Genomic DNA, 15,593 nt, shown 5'->3' with positions numbered 1-15,593 from the left:
AGCTTCTTCTTTTTGGATAAGAAGCGAAACGTCCTCTAGAAAAAAAACAAAGGAAGCACCTTTGGGACAACCATGACCTGGTTGACTGAGAATCTCCATAGACCACAGGTGTCAAACACGCCGCATCACATTGCTGTCATGTGACGTTTCGCGATGTTTTTCCCATACGCGGAGCTGGGGTGGGCGTGGCCTGTGCATGATGCATCCGGCCCACGGGCTGCCGGTTTGACATCCCTGCCATAGACAGTCAAGCCTGTTCCTTGGATTTCAAGGAAGCCAACTTTAATAAAGTCAGAGCAGAAGCTTTAATAAACTTAGAGCATTATGAGCCTCGGTGGCGCAGTGGTTAGAGTGCAGTACTCCAGGCTACTTCTGCTGACTGCAATTTGGCAGTTCAAATCCCACCAGTCTCAAGGTTGACTCAGTTTTCCATCCTTCCGAGATGGGTAAAATGAGAACCCAGATTGTTAGGAGCAATATGCTGACTCTGTAAACTGCTTAAAAAGGACTGTAAAGAGGTATATAAGTCTAAGTGCTACTGCTAATATCTTAATTTTGTAAGCAACCCAGAGTTATACTGTGGCGGTAGGTAGGTAGGTAGGTAGGTAGGTAGGTAGGTAGGTAGGTAGGTAGGTAGGTAGATAGATAGATAGATAGATAGATAGATAGATAGATAGATGATAGATAGATAGATAGATAGATAGATAGATAGATAGATAGATAGATAGATAGATAGATAGATAGATAGATAGATAGATAGATAGATCCTTATAGAGGGGAGAAAACCCTTCCTTTTTTGAATTAAAAATAATAAAGTTGCATTCTCTCTGCATGTAGGTAGGTAGGTAGGTAGGTAGGTAGGTAGGTAGATGATAGATAGATAGATAGATAGATAGATAGATAGATAGATAGATAGATAGATAGATAGATAGATAGATAGATCCTTATAGAGGGGAGAAAACCCTTCCTTTTTTGAATTAAAAATAATAAAGTTGCATTCTCTCTGCATGTGTTCCTGATATTTGCTATGGTTTTCTTTAACCAACTCTGGCCTAGTCCATCTCAATGTCTGGTTTCTGTATTATAATCAATGTGATTAGAAATTTTCTGATTGGTAGCGAGACAGATTACATTACCTTACTCTCTTATGTAATGAACATATCAAGGAGAAATTGATGTTTGGATCAAATGCCATTGTTTTAAATTTAGGCAGGGGTAGGGAATGGGAACCTCTGTCATGTGATCCCATCCTTTAATGCTGCTATCAGATTCATTGCATTGGCTGTTCTCCCAATCAATTTCAGTCCACTGTAGAAATGTTAAAATGGCAAAAGCTATTAACAACACATTATTAATTGGCAGAAAGCCAATCCTTTTGATCACGGAGAACATCTTGTTAGTTAAATATGGATGGAATTATTAGCACGGACCATATAGTTAGAAATGATGGCTTTGCTCAAAGTGGATTTGTCAAAACCAGCAGGATTTATGCCTGCTTTGCCTTTGAGGAAATAGGAAAAGTAGTGCTCCCCCTTGACAAGCCCACATATGCTATTTAAAAACAATATAAATATTAATTTCAGGAAAGTCAATAAAATCTAGAGTGAAAATGGAGTGGGGAGATCAGCCCATTGCTCCCAAGGAAGTAACAAATCTCTTTCTCGTAAAAATCTCTAACAGTGATTATCCTGCCTTTCCATAATTTCAAGGCAGTTTGCAGAAATCAAATTATTGTTTTTAATTTTTTTTTAAAAACTTGAATTTTGCTTGGGGGAGCAGAGAAGCTGATCTGGAGGACTTGTAACAAGCATTCCCCTTGTAAACCTGTTCCCATTACTCCTGTGAGAATTGGGACTTGGTTGAGTCATAGTATTTCCCACAGGGAGGTAACCTGCCCCCTTCTCCTCTGCCTCCCTTCCCTTTGCCAAAGGCAGCTACATGAGAAGCCAACTACCTCGGGAGTAGGACATGCTAGATACAGAAAGGGAGAGAGAAATTAGGTTAGAGGAAGCTGGATAAAGAACCCTTGTCTCACTCCTTCACCTGCACAGGTAGTCCTCGCTCTACCACCACAGCTGAGCTCAAAATTTCTCTTGCTAAGCGAGACATTTGTTAAGTGAGTTTTGCCCCATTTTGCGATCTTTCTTGCCAAGGTTGTTAAATGAATCGCTGCGGTTGTTAAAGTTAGCAACATGGTTGCTAAGCGAATCCAGCTTCCCCGTTGACTTTGCTAGTCAGAAGGTCGCAAAAGGAGATCCCAATACCCCGGGATACTGCAACTGTCATAAATATGAACCAGTTGCCAAGCGTCTGAATTTTGATCGTGGGGTTGCGGCAACGGTCATAACGTCACTTTTTTCAACGCCGATGTAACTTTGAATTGTCTCTAAATGAACTGTTGTATGTTGAGGACTACCTATACAGGCCAATTGCCAAGCATTTGAATTTTGATCACGGGATCATGAGGATGCTGCAACTAGTAACTACTAACTGCAACTAGTAACATTGATCAATTTTGGATTGACTCATATCAAATGATAATCCCTGGTAGTGTATATTTTTAAAAAATACATTAGCGTGAACTTCTCAAATTGGTACCTCTCACATTGTTGAAACTGCAATTATTATTGGTCAGACTAGGTGAAATTCTAGTAGTTGCGTCATGACTTACATGTGGATTGCTAGTGGTATCACCTCCTCTAAAGAGCAGCCTCTTTTGGCTTGAAGGGACAGAGTAAAGTATAAATTTCTCTCTTGTTTGACTTAAGGTTGCAAGTAGAATGCAAAACCTGTAGAGATAAAATGTGGGGAAAGAATTTTTAAATGTTACTTATAATGTACCCATTTATTTTCCAAATCAACTAACGGAGATTTCTTGTTTCAGCATAATTTCTTATCAGACTTTACCAAGGAATATGCCAAGCCATCGAGCCCAAGTCGTGCCTCGTTATCCAGAAGGTTATCGCACTCTTCCAAGAAATACTAAGACCAGGCCAGATAGCCTTTGCAGTGTTTACGATAAGACCCTTGGATCCTTGCCAGCGGAAGATAAAAGGAGATCGATGCGAGATGACACCATGTGGCAACTCTACGAATGGCAACAACGGCAGTTTTACAATAAGCAAACGACTCTGACCAGACACGGTACTTTAAGTAGCCCCAAAACCATGATTAATATATCTGATCAAGCAATGCATTTGATTCCCACATCACCTTCCCATGGTTCAATAGCAGGTTTCCAAGGATACTCCCCTCAGAGGAACTACAGGTCGGAAGTGTCCTCACCGATACAGAGAGGAGATGTCACCATTGAGCGTCGACACAGACCTCATCATAACAAGGTGAGGGCTTTTGCTTTCTACAGTTTGCTGCAATTTATGTCCTTCTAAAAGATAGACCAGATGCACAGCAGCCATCTCTTATTTACAATTTGCCTATAATACAGATAATCCTCTACTTACAGCAGTTACAACATCTAGAGTACTGCATCCAGGTTTGGTCACCACAGTATAAAAAAGATGTGGAGACTCTAGAAAGAGTGCAGAGGAGAGCAGAATTGGTAAAAAAAATGGCTCTGGTCAATTGACTTACAACTGAAATTCCAGGATCGATAGTCGTCGTACATTAAGGACTACCTCTAACTATAAATATGATACTTGTTCCAAATATTGATATTTTAGGAAGAGAGCTGTGATTAAGGCCACACCTAGAATACTGCATCCAGTTTTGGTCACCATACTATAAAAAAGATGTTGAGAGACTAGAAAGAGCACAGAGGAGAGCAACCAGGATGATTAGGAGACTGGAGGCAAAAAGGAATACAATGATAATGATAATAAAATACAATGAATGGTTGGAGGAACTGGGCAGGGCTAGTCTAGTGAAGAGGAGGACCAGGGGAGACACGATAGCAGTCTTCCAATATTTGAGGGGCTGCCCCATAGAGGACGGGGTCAAGCTATTTTGCAAAGCCCCTGAAGGCCAGACAAAGAATAATGGATGGAAAATGGTCAAGGAGAGATTCAACCTAGAAATAAAGGAAGAATTTTCTGACAGTGAGAACAATCAGTCAATGGAACTGTTTGCCTTTGGAAGTTGTGGGAGCTTCATCACTGGAGGCTTTCAAGAAGAGACTGGACTGACACCTGTCAGAAATGATGTAGGGGCTCCTGCTTGGCCTCTTGATCTGCTTCCCAAACTCTTGAAAGTTTTAAGCCAAGTGTAGGGGGAAAGCATACCAATAAATATGTCAGGATGACACATTTGAGCCTCTGTAGTAATTTTTCTTATCTATTCGCTGCCTTGAGATCGTCATCAAAATAAGGTGGCAAATAAGTGCTACCATAAATATGGTTTTTAACATCAGAAAGGTGCTGTCCTCCAGAGCATCTTGTTATTTGCAAAGTTTTGAGACGAAAATGCAACATTTCAGGATGTTTGTACTGACAAAATATTAACCAACACCTTCGCTTTGGACTCTTTTCATAAATCATAAATTGACTCAGAAAAAGCATGTTAAAAATATTTCATTTAACCTTTGGTTCTAAAAGCCCTGAATTACAAAGCCCATGGTTTGTTTTGTGTTTTTGTTTTCCTCCCCTCCCATAGCAGCATGGCTTTGTCCCTGACAGAAGGTCGATTCCAGCTGGCTTGAGCGTACAGCCTATTACTCCCCAGAGCTTGCAAGGCAAAACTGTGAGTGGCATTTTTATATTTAGCCCATCATTTTTTTTTTAATTTAAGAGCAACCTATAAAATACAGCATACAGTCTGACAACTGTTCTAGTTGCGGGGGTCCACATTAAATGCAATTTCCTGTCCTGATTCATTCGGGAAATAAAGGATATCCTTTCCCACAGGTCAATTCTGTCTGCATATCTTAAATTTTGCAAGGGTAATCTGTTCTTACTTTGTTTCAACCAGGAGTAGTAGTCACTTACCTTCCCTACTGCTCAGTCTTCTGCGCATCCGCTTTTGGCAAAAAAAAGGCTCCAAATGGGATGCCATAGAGTCGGGGAGGATGGGCGGGGCCACCTGCAAATTCTGCTATCGGTTCGAGTGAACTGGTCTAACCAGTAGAATACCACCTCTGGTTTCAACTGTTGTTTGACCTGCATATTTCCTGTTAGGGAAGGATGTAGACCAGTGGTAGTAAACCTGGTCCCTACCGCCCACTAGTGGGCGTTCCAGCTTTCATGGTGGACGGTAAGGGTTTGCTGTAACTCTGCTTTATAAGTTTTATAAAGTAAAGTTACTTCCCTATTTTATAAATCACCATTACTATGGAACTGGTGGGCGGTTAGAAAATTTTAATACTAGCAGAAATACAAAAGTGGGCAGTAGATATTAAAAAGTTGACTACCCCTGATGTAGTCACTTCCAGGACTACAGTCGAGAGCACTTTTAAATATTTTATTTTTCGTCTGCTTCACTTACCATTGAATGATAAAGAGGAAATGCCAGTTACTGAAAGTTTTTATTATTTCATGATGGGAGGCCCAATTAGGTAGAAAAATTGCTGCTCTAAGGCAATTGGTTATGTATTATGCTGTCGTATGACAAAGTTATTTACCCTGTAATTGAACTTTTATTCACATCATTGGAAATACTTGACAGTTATGTATCAAAGACTTAGTTCACAGATTATAGATTTCGGCAGACTTTTCCAAAAATTCATTTAATTCAACCATGACTACATTTATTTATTTTTCTTTTTGAGTATGTTTCTGTGTATTTTAAGGTTTTTTCCAAATGAAATACTGATGGATTACATACACGGATGTAAGCATGTAGTAGAATACGCAAGGACTTCCACTCAAAATACTCAAAGAAATAATAGTTTATTAGTATAAAACATAGTAATGAAGATAAGATAGCTCCCTCTGCTGGGCTTTGTTAAATACAATCAGAGTTGCTAATATCGTGTGCTATGAATATACTTTTAAGTCTAACACCATGCAATGTGGATGTTCAAATCTAAAACTGTAAAAAAAATAAAAATAATTGAGGGCCTAATTCCAAGGCTTCTGACCAGCCCTATTCGTCTATACCAGATGCATCTACAAAGAATGGGATATTCTCATCAGATATGAGAACAAGTCCTTGGCTCAGGAAAATTGAACATGGCACATTATAGAAAGGTTACAGTTTGCTATACAGAAAAGATAAGTGCTTGGTGACTATAAAGTTATTTGGGAGTTGTTGATACATGAATCAGTGTGATGAGATTCATTTGTAGAAATACTAATATCACTCTATAAAACCTTAGTAAGACCACACCTAGAATACTGCATCCAGTTTTGGTCACCACACTTTAAAAAAGATGTTGAGACTATAGAAAGAGTGCTGAGAAGAGCAATCAGGATGATTAGGGGACTGGAGACTAAAACATATGATGAACGGTTGCAGGAACTGAGTATGTCTTGTCTAGTGAAGAGACGGACCAGGATAGCAGTGTTCCAATATTTGAGGGGCTGCCACAGAGAGGAGGGGGTCAAACTATTTTCCAAGGTATCTGAAGGCCAGACAAGGAATAATGGATGGAAAGTGATCAAGGAGAGATTCAACCTAGAAATAAGGAGGAATTTTCTGACAGTGAGAACAATCAATCAAAGAAGTTGCCTTTAGAAGCCACTGGAAGCTTTGCAGAAGAGACTGGGTATTTTCTATCAGAAATAGTGTAAGGTCTCCTGCTTGGGTGGAGGGGTTGGACTAGATGACCTACTGGTGGGGACTTACATCAATCTCAGCAGTACTTCAGGAGCATAAAGGAGGCAGTTTTGGAAATGGAAGACTAACAGTCAAAAAGACAAATAATGAGAAAGCTGTCTGTAAATAGCTGAAATTGGGATCCACAATAGAATGTCATATGTATGAAATGTTATTAACCCGAATATGAATTTTTCTGTTTAAGCAAAGGACACATAACAGCAAATTAGCAAATTAGATCATTCGAGTGAAGGAGAATTGTCTGTCTTAAAATATTCACGTTTAGGATTCTCCTTGGCACTAGAAGCTTGTGGAAAAGTAGAGCAGTTTTTTTTTCTTTCTCCAGACATAAGATTTTGTTTAAAACTGCTACACATCAAATAAAAATAACTTATTTGGAAGCATTGGCTGCATTCATAGTTTAATATCGTGTTTCCCTGAATATAAGACAGGGTCTTATTCTTTTTCCATCCTTAGAATCAGTTAACAGTTTCCACAGCTTTCCCTACTTTTCTGAGAAAATAATCAAGGCATTTGGATACACACAGCCTCTTCATGGCTTTCCCCCCAGGGATGGGGGAACCTTTGTGGGATGGGAACCAAACCAAGTTTGACTACCATATGCACAAAATAAAACTAGCTGCAGTGACACCCGTTGTCATCCTCGTGGCACGACAAAACCGCGGTAGACTAAAGCGCGCCCGACGAAAGCGCGTACGTGACATCATCAGCAGCGCGACGAAAAAAATTAAAAATAAATTAAAATAAAATAAAATTAAAGCAAGCCGATTCACATAAAGGTAAGGGTTAGGTTTAGGGTTAGGTTTAGGGTTAGGTTAAGGGTTAGGGTTAGGTTTAGGGTTACGTTAAGCGTTAGGGTTAGGGTTAGGTTAAGGGTTAGCATTAGCGTTAGGTTTAGCGTTAGGTTAAGGGTTAGGGTTAGGCTTAGAGTTAGGTTTAGGGTTAGGTTTGGGGGGGTTAGGGTAAGGTTTTCGCGTTAATTTTAACTTTACCGCTCACAGCGTGATGTTTTCGTCGCGCTGTGATGACGTCAGGTACGCGCTTTCGTCGAGCGCGCTTTCGTCTACCGCGGTTTTGTGGTGGAACCGTCATCCTTCTATTTGATTCACTGGAGGAATTCACTCCAAACTGGTTCCCCCTGGTTGAGACTGTTTTTGTTGGAAAGCATCATCGGTTCCCTTACTCCAAAGGGACTAAACATAACTTGGTTATACTATACTGGCTAGCATTGTTGAATGCAAGTGTAAAACCGAAGTTTTGTCTAGGACAAGAATGAAACTAATTTTCCACTGTTGGCTTCTTACCCAATGTTCCTTTAGCCAGAGGAGCTCACTCTGCTGCTTATAAAGCTGAGAAGGCAGCAGGCCGAACTGAGTAGTATCCGGGAACACACATTAGCACAACTCATGCAGCTAAAACTTGAGGCCAGCAGTCCAAAGGTCAGCTATGAACTGATGTTTCTCATGTGCCATTTTCCCCTCATTCCAACACTGTAGCCTTGGGCCGCCATCTCCTAACTGTGGATTTTACTTTGCTGGTTGTCTGTGGTGTTCTGCTATCAACCCTTTGAGTTCTGGTGTGAGATACATTGATCTCCAAACGAAGAGAGTAATTCAAAAGGCATTTTACTGTCATGAACTCTTAAATTATGCAAATTTCTAGATGACACCCAATTCTGAAACCAGAATAGGTTAGAAAAGGGCCGTAAATACAATCTGGCATAAAGTGTTTCATTCTCTTTTTCTCGTCCCTGCGACAAACTTACAAATTGGTGTTTTGTTTTGTTTTTTGCTGCAGGAAATACATCCACGCGTATCAAAGGGTTTATAGTTTGAATGGATTTAACATGATGTATTGTGGTTTTTTTTCTTCATTTTGTTTTAATATTGAAAGCTAATTTTTGTAGCTAATAAGACTTGTTGAGAGCAATTGCAACCGTACTTAACTTAACCTCGCTAATTAAATTAATTCGTTAAAATTAATTTAAAGGCCAGTATGATTTTTTTTTAAAAAAAAAATTTAGTTTCTGTATGCCAATGAAACATTACTTAATCCATCTAAACGCCAATGTCAGTTTTGCAGTTCTCAGTTTTCGCTGAGTTTTATGTATGACATCTGCAAGTATAATCTTAAAATTGTTAAAAGTAAAGATGTGTGGTGTCCTTTTCTTTCTTGAATGACTTTTTCACCTCTTCGTATCTGTCCCTTTCTTTCTTTCTTCCTTCCTTCCTTCCTCTCTGAATGCTGGTTGCTAGAATGAGATTCTTTCTCATCATCTCCAAAGGAATGCCATTTATTTGGACCACCAGGTGGGACTTAAAGCTTCTCTTTTGTATGTTTATATGTAACAATATGTTGGTTCTTTTTTGTCACTTGGAACTTGACAAGGTTGCTGAAATCCTGCTACCGTTTTAAAATAGTGGGAAAAAGTTCCTGCAGCGGTTAAGTGGCACAATTTTAATTGCTAAGACACCTCTCTTGCTCCTATTGGTCTATTGCTAGATCTCCCAAAAATGTACCATATCATTTGGGATGTGCTATTTGAATTACTACATGCAATCCTCAACTTACAGCCATTCATTTAGTGATTGTTTCAGTTCAGTGACCATTCAGTGCAGTTACAACAGTGCTGAAAAAAGTGACTTGCAACCCGTTCTCACACTTACAATTGTGTTGCAGGCATCCCAGTGATACCCGATAAAAATTCTAGCACTTGGCAACCAGCATGTATTCATTTAATGATTGCAAGATCCCAGGGTCTTGTGGTCGCCATTTGCAACCTTCCCAATCGGCTTCCAACAAGCAAAGTCAGTGGTGGAAGCCAGGTTTGCTTAATGATCACGTGACTCTAATAACATCTGCAGTGGTTCACTTAACAACCATAGCAAAAAAAAGAGGTTGTAAAATCAGGGGTGGCACACTTAAAAACTGCCTTGCCTAGCAGCGGAAATTTTGGTCCCAATTACAGCACTTAGCAATAGCACTTAGACTTATATACCACTTTACAGTGTTTTACAGCCCTCTCTAAGTGGTTTACAGAATCCAGCCCAACAATCTGGATCCTCATTTTACCCACCTCGGAAGGATAAGTCACCCTTGAGCCTGGTGAGATTTAAACTGCCAAATTGCAGGCAGTCAGCAGAAGTAGCCTGCAGTACTGCACTTTAACCACTGCACCACTCACAATTATGGTTTTAAGCTGAGGACTTCCTGTAATTTGTGTGGTCCTTTCTAGAATGCTAATGGTGAAATTAAGACATTTTAGGGATAGTTAATTCTATTTCTTCCACTGACTATTTGTTTTCTGAATTAAATATTATTATTAAACTTGGGACACAAGTCTGTGCCATTATATTTATATACTGCAGATGTTTTCCCTTACTTAGATCAGGCTTCACCAAATGCAGCTGACAAAAAGGAAAATCTTGCCATTATCTTTTTGTGACTAATGTCTCTTTGCTAAAGAAATTGGGAGTTCTTTCCAGATTTCTACTTTTCCTTTTTCATCACCATCTGTCTTTGCAATCATAAAGCTAAATTTTTGATTGAAATGCTGTTGAGCCAACATTATCCCGCAGTGGGATACGCTGTCTACCTGAGGCCGGCCAACATTTTTATTAATTGGACCCAACATAAAATCTCTTCGTTTTATAAACTTTTTACTCGAAACGTAAAGGTTTGCAATGCACGCTACTGTGATGTGCAGTCAGAGTGTTCATACTGTTTCCTTTAAAACAGTTTGAAACATGAAACTCAATTAACTTCATATCTTAAGAATTTTGGTGGCGTCTCAAGCAAGAAACTCGCAGGATTTTTCATTCAGCCTGCCCAGAAATAAAAGTTATACATTCGGAACCGTTTGAATTGAAACACTTTTACAAACTGTTAATCTGCAGGAGAAAATGGCAAGCATTTTCAAGGATGCTAAAAACAGATTAGCATTCCCTAAGTAGTGCTGTTAATACCACATGTTCCCTGAAGAGGCTGATTTTCATATTATTGTACAATGTATTGCTCAATATGTTTTTGAAGCAAATATATATATTTAATAAGGTACGACAATTAAATCTGTTCTGTGAAATGAAATTTAGGGAAGTCCCTGCTTCATTTAAAAGACGGGTTTTATGGTGGCTCTGGGTAACGCTGACACAAGATTTTCAGCTGTCTGCAAAATTTTGACAGACTGGGTTTGCCTGCTTATCCTAGCAATGCTGAAAACTGAATTGGATTTCAATGCATGCGGGAATTAATGTGCAATAATTTTAAGTCATGTTGCTGGATTTCTTTGGGCAGCTTAAAATATTCAAACTAGAGGCAGTAGGCTTGTATTTACATTCATTCCAGACATTTGTTTTAGAATAGAGGACTCTATTCTGAGTCGTTTTAGGAATAACTCTGAATAACCCTTGAAAGACATCAATTTTCATTCTTCCCCCGTATCAATACATCAGTGATCAGATCACTCAGAGACTCTGAAATAGCCCAGTTTTAGCACACTGGAATTGCGATTAAGTCAATGTCTCCAGAGACTCCCTATCTGCAAGGAACCTCTACATCCTGCAGAGTTTTTTAGATGTATTGCTGCAGTTTCGCACAAGCTTTTGCTCTGCTGGATCCTTGGTGCTCACCAAGCTTGGTTATTTTCTTGCAGACATTTCATTGCTTCTAGCACTTGATGATGTTACCTAATTTGGTAATGAAACCTCTGCAAGAAAATGTCTGTGGAGGTTCTCAGTCATCCAGGTCATAAGTTGTCCCAAAACATCTGCTTTGAAAATGTTTCGCTTCTCATCCAAGAAGCTTCTTGGATGAGAAGCAAAACATCTTCAAAGGAAAACAAGAAAGTCCAGTTGCCTCTTGAAAAAAATCACCTTTGGGTCTGCAAGAAAAGCACCCAGTTTAGAGTGCACCAAGGACCCCACAGTTCAACCCTGAGCTACGGATATTTTCTTCTATGGGTTTTGGCTCTGCTATTATCCTGAATACGGGATTGGTCAACTCGCTGTGGGACAATTCAACAAGTACAAATGTTAAAATAATTTCGACGGACCCATGGCCAATAATAATAATAAAATAAAGCCAATCCAGAAAGAGTTATAATAATTTTGACAAAAGCATGATCACTAATAAGAAAAGTACCTGAATTCAACAATTAATACAGGGTTGAATTGTCCCGCGGAGAATTGTCTTGCAGCGAGTCAGCTGTGGCAAATTGCCCTAGACTTCCTGAACAGACATTTCATACTTCCTGTCTGAAGTGTGCGCATCACAGGCCTATTTCTGAATAAAAACGATGGTAGTTTTGACAGCTGAGAGCTGGTGTTACATTAATTCAAACATTCCCAGTAAATCATTATTAAGCAAATGGATTGAAATTGAAATTGCTACATCAACAATAGAAACTAACTGTTCTCTGAGATTAAAAACACATCCATGTTTTTTTGTCCCTGCTTCACATATTACCATTTGTTGTACACAATAGAATCTTTGCAACTGACAGAAATGAATTAAAACTCTGAAAGGCAATCTGCCTTCCCTTGTACTAACAACAGCCACAAAACCATTGGCATAAATAAAATATTGGTACCTAAGAAAACATGCAACGTTATTTGTATTTAGGAAAAATATATAATTGACTCCTATTAAATTTCATCATGGAAAACCTGTTGCATTAAGTAACAGCCCCTTTTTTAAATGATGTTGGAACAGATTGTTAGAATGGGGAAAAAATATCTGCAATTTAAAAAGAAAAACCAGCCCTTGGTTAAGCCAGCTGCCTTCCTCACATACACATAGAAAATCTACCATAGTTTGGCACTGACCTCTTAGCCAGTTATTGCAATTCTATTAACAGTTCCCATCTCTCATTTCAGTGTATATCTTCTGTCATTTATTTCCTGGTTTTCATATTGCAATGCCAAGTTGTTTTCATCTTTTTCCTAAGTAAATAGATCAGTGGAATCGGGACACATATAAACTAAAATTCCACTTGTACATTGGTGCATTTTCTTGAATGGTATTAAACGGATGCACCATGTTTTAGTTGAAACAAATCCTTAAAAGCTCTATGTCAAGAGCACTTACCCACCTTTTTTTCCAATGGAGCTAGAAAGTCCAATAAATGAATTGAAAGTATTCAGAATTTTCTGTTTGGTCTTACGACTTCCAAAACTTTATTACTGATCAATATGGTAATAAGCAAACATGGCTTACAAAGCATCAAATATAAATAAATACTATTAAATAATCATCAGTCATCATAAAAGAAAATTGAGGCTGAAGTAAATACATTAATACATTTTCAGAAAAAAAACTATTCATATTTATAATATTATATTGAAGGTCATGAAATGTATATGAAAATTAAATTGGCATTCATTGGGGGGAAAAAGCTTATAGTTTACGCCGTAGAATAGTAATATAACCACAATTCTTGCTGGCCATATTTCATACATGACTTATCTTAGCTCTACACCTGGACCTACTTTAGGGTTTGGAGGAGAAAAAGCTACTTTTAACAGAGAGAAAAATTGAGTGAAGCCATTCAATCTCCAAGTTGGTGCATCATTGCTACCTTAGATTTTAAAAGATTGGCTCCAAAAACCTCTATTTTGCCCAGAACAGGTCTTTATATTACACAGCTTTTTTTATCCTACACTCTACTACATGTCTTAATCTTTGCAAATTGAGTATATGTAAACAGAGTAATGAAAATAGTACCTTATTCATCTCAATTAATTATGTTCTGTCTCGGGAAGCTTTCTAGAATCTTATTAATGATATTTATTGCTTAATCTAATACGGAATGTACACCAATCTAGTTTAAATTCATAGATTATTTTTTCCCCCCGGTTTAGTTTAAACGAGCTCTTTGGAATGTACAAGTTTACTAATCATGAGAGGAATTATAAACTGCTGCACTAATGGAAAACAATTAAAGTAGAGGCTATATTTACAGTGTCGTCTTTCAAATCTAGCCGTGCTGTAAACTGATGTTTGCTGTATGCTCCTCCTGATTTGAAATAGATGAAAGAGAATGAACCTTTAATCATCTTGGTTCACACTATGATTGAGAACTCGGCGCTAAGACCACAACTGTACCATCAAGTAAGGTCTTGGATTAGTGAATGAAATTGCTTTTTCTCATTGCAAAACTTTTCCTCAGTGACAGTTTTTGGTTGTTCCCCTCCAGTTTATCCATAACATTGGTGTTCCTCCCCTGTTTTTGTTTTTTGGAAAAACCACAAATCATCCATGCTTCCTACAATGTTGCGGTATCACTAGCATGGCTTTGCTGAACGTACTTGTCCTTGACTATTGAGTGTCCCCCCACTCCCCTCCCTTTGGATAACCTATCCCCCCCCCCTTTTTCCAGAATATTTAACAAATGACTGCTTTTTGTAGGTAAACCCCATATATTCTGCTTCCGACATTTGTCCTAGCATGGATCTATACAATCTCCTTTTTCTTTTTTTTCTTTTGCCTTTGAAGGAATTAATCTTGGTTTAATGCAAAAGCATGCCAGCCGTGTTGTCATTTTCTGGCAGCTTTTTGTTCGAGGGGGAAAAAAATTACTAAATGTTATAGGTTCCTGGACAATTGCGTGCTTTCCCTCTCTTGCTCGTTTTCTTGTCGCTCTTGGGAGTTAAAAAGGATCAAAATCATTTTGATCTGGGGAATATAGCTCCTTAAGAGCACTATGTTCAGAAAGTCACAGCAAACAAAGCCAGTCTTGAGTCATGATTATAAAGAGAGGAAATTATGCTGAATGGAAATATAACATCAACAATATTTGTTAGAAAATCATTGGGATAATCATTTAAACTTGAGCATCCTATATTTCACAGAATGCCCAATAAATTGATTGGTAATGGGGATCTGTTTCCTTTTTTAACACATAAAGCCTTTTTTTTCCAATTTATGATCTCAGGGGCTCCCAGGTTCCAAACTCAAATTGAACTCAAAATCTGACCTTGGACCAACATGGAAGATCATTGATGCCTATGAACAGAGAGCATTCAACTTTCTTTAGTAGCTGAATAACAGAGAGCTTGGACAGATTCGATTCTTGACCCTGTAGGTGTGGTAGATAAACCTGGACGTACCAGATCTGTTTCCTAGGTCCTACCGTGTTTCCCCGAAAATAAGACAGGGTCTTATTTTCTTTTAGCCCCCGAAATTAGAACTTGGCCTTATTTTCGGGGAGGTCTTATTAGTTTTGAGGCAGTGGGCATGGTCACCTCATGGCTGCTGCTGTGTTGCAATATTTTCAGGGAGGGCTTATTTGGGGGGGATAGCTTATTTTAGTGCATGCACTCAAAAGCCCGATTGGGCTTATTATCCGAGGAGGTCTTATTTTTGGGGAAACAGTGTAAATAAATCTATTTAGGAAAATACTTGGCAAGCTTAGTGGTTGCCAAGATTCCACAACTTCAGGGACCGTGGTGTTCTCTCTATGAACAACCATTGTGCTATTACAATTTTGCTCAAACGTGTGGGCTTTAGTTAGATTTTAAGTAAACACCACTTCTCATTGAGAATTACCGTGTTATTATTTTTTTTAAAAAATAAACTAATGTATAACGTGCAACGTTACAGTGAATAAACATCTTGGCTTCACTTTCTTAAACTTCTCTGAGGCTGGATAGGTTGCTAACGATCGACAGCCAAGTGTGGAAAATAAAATTCTTAGGAAGGTTTTGATAAAATGAATTTAATAGAAGTTTAATAAAATGAAAAGAATATGAAGAAAGCACAGGCTCCTCGTTGCTATCTTTTTCTTTGCTTAACTTTACTTAACTAGTTTCACTTTTTCCCAAGCTGGAAATATTGATTTGTCTTTCAGTAAATCATTTTGTAGCTGA

The 15,593-nt window shown here is 38.5% G+C and overlaps 1 protein-coding gene across 1 annotated transcript in view; it reads left to right on the top strand.

Annotated features, from left to right (window-relative positions):
- LOC106542178 (pleckstrin homology domain-containing family A member 5) overlaps positions 1-15,593 on the top strand; it is a 219,322-nt gene that overhangs the window by 164,834 nt on the left and 38,895 nt on the right. Inside the window, exons 11-16 of the mRNA XM_087722532.1 lie at positions 2,885-3,144; positions 3,232-3,341; positions 4,609-4,695; positions 8,049-8,168; positions 8,985-9,038; positions 13,756-13,836. Of these exons, the coding sequence (XP_087578658.1) occupies positions 2,885-3,144; positions 3,232-3,341; positions 4,609-4,695; positions 8,049-8,168; positions 8,985-9,038; positions 13,756-13,836 (712 nt within the window). The remainder of the gene's footprint in view (positions 1-2,884; positions 3,145-3,231; positions 3,342-4,608; positions 4,696-8,048; positions 8,169-8,984; positions 9,039-13,755; positions 13,837-15,593) is intronic.

This window comes from Thamnophis sirtalis, unplaced genomic scaffold (assembly GCF_051295495.1).
Source record: "Thamnophis sirtalis isolate CommonGarterSnake01/CBP01778 unplaced genomic scaffold, rThaSir2_p1.2 scaffold_9, whole genome shotgun sequence".
In the NCBI taxonomy this organism is placed as follows: Eukaryota; Metazoa; Chordata; class Lepidosauria; order Squamata; family Natricidae; genus Thamnophis; species Thamnophis sirtalis.
This window is presented reverse-complemented; position numbering and strand designations above follow the sequence as displayed.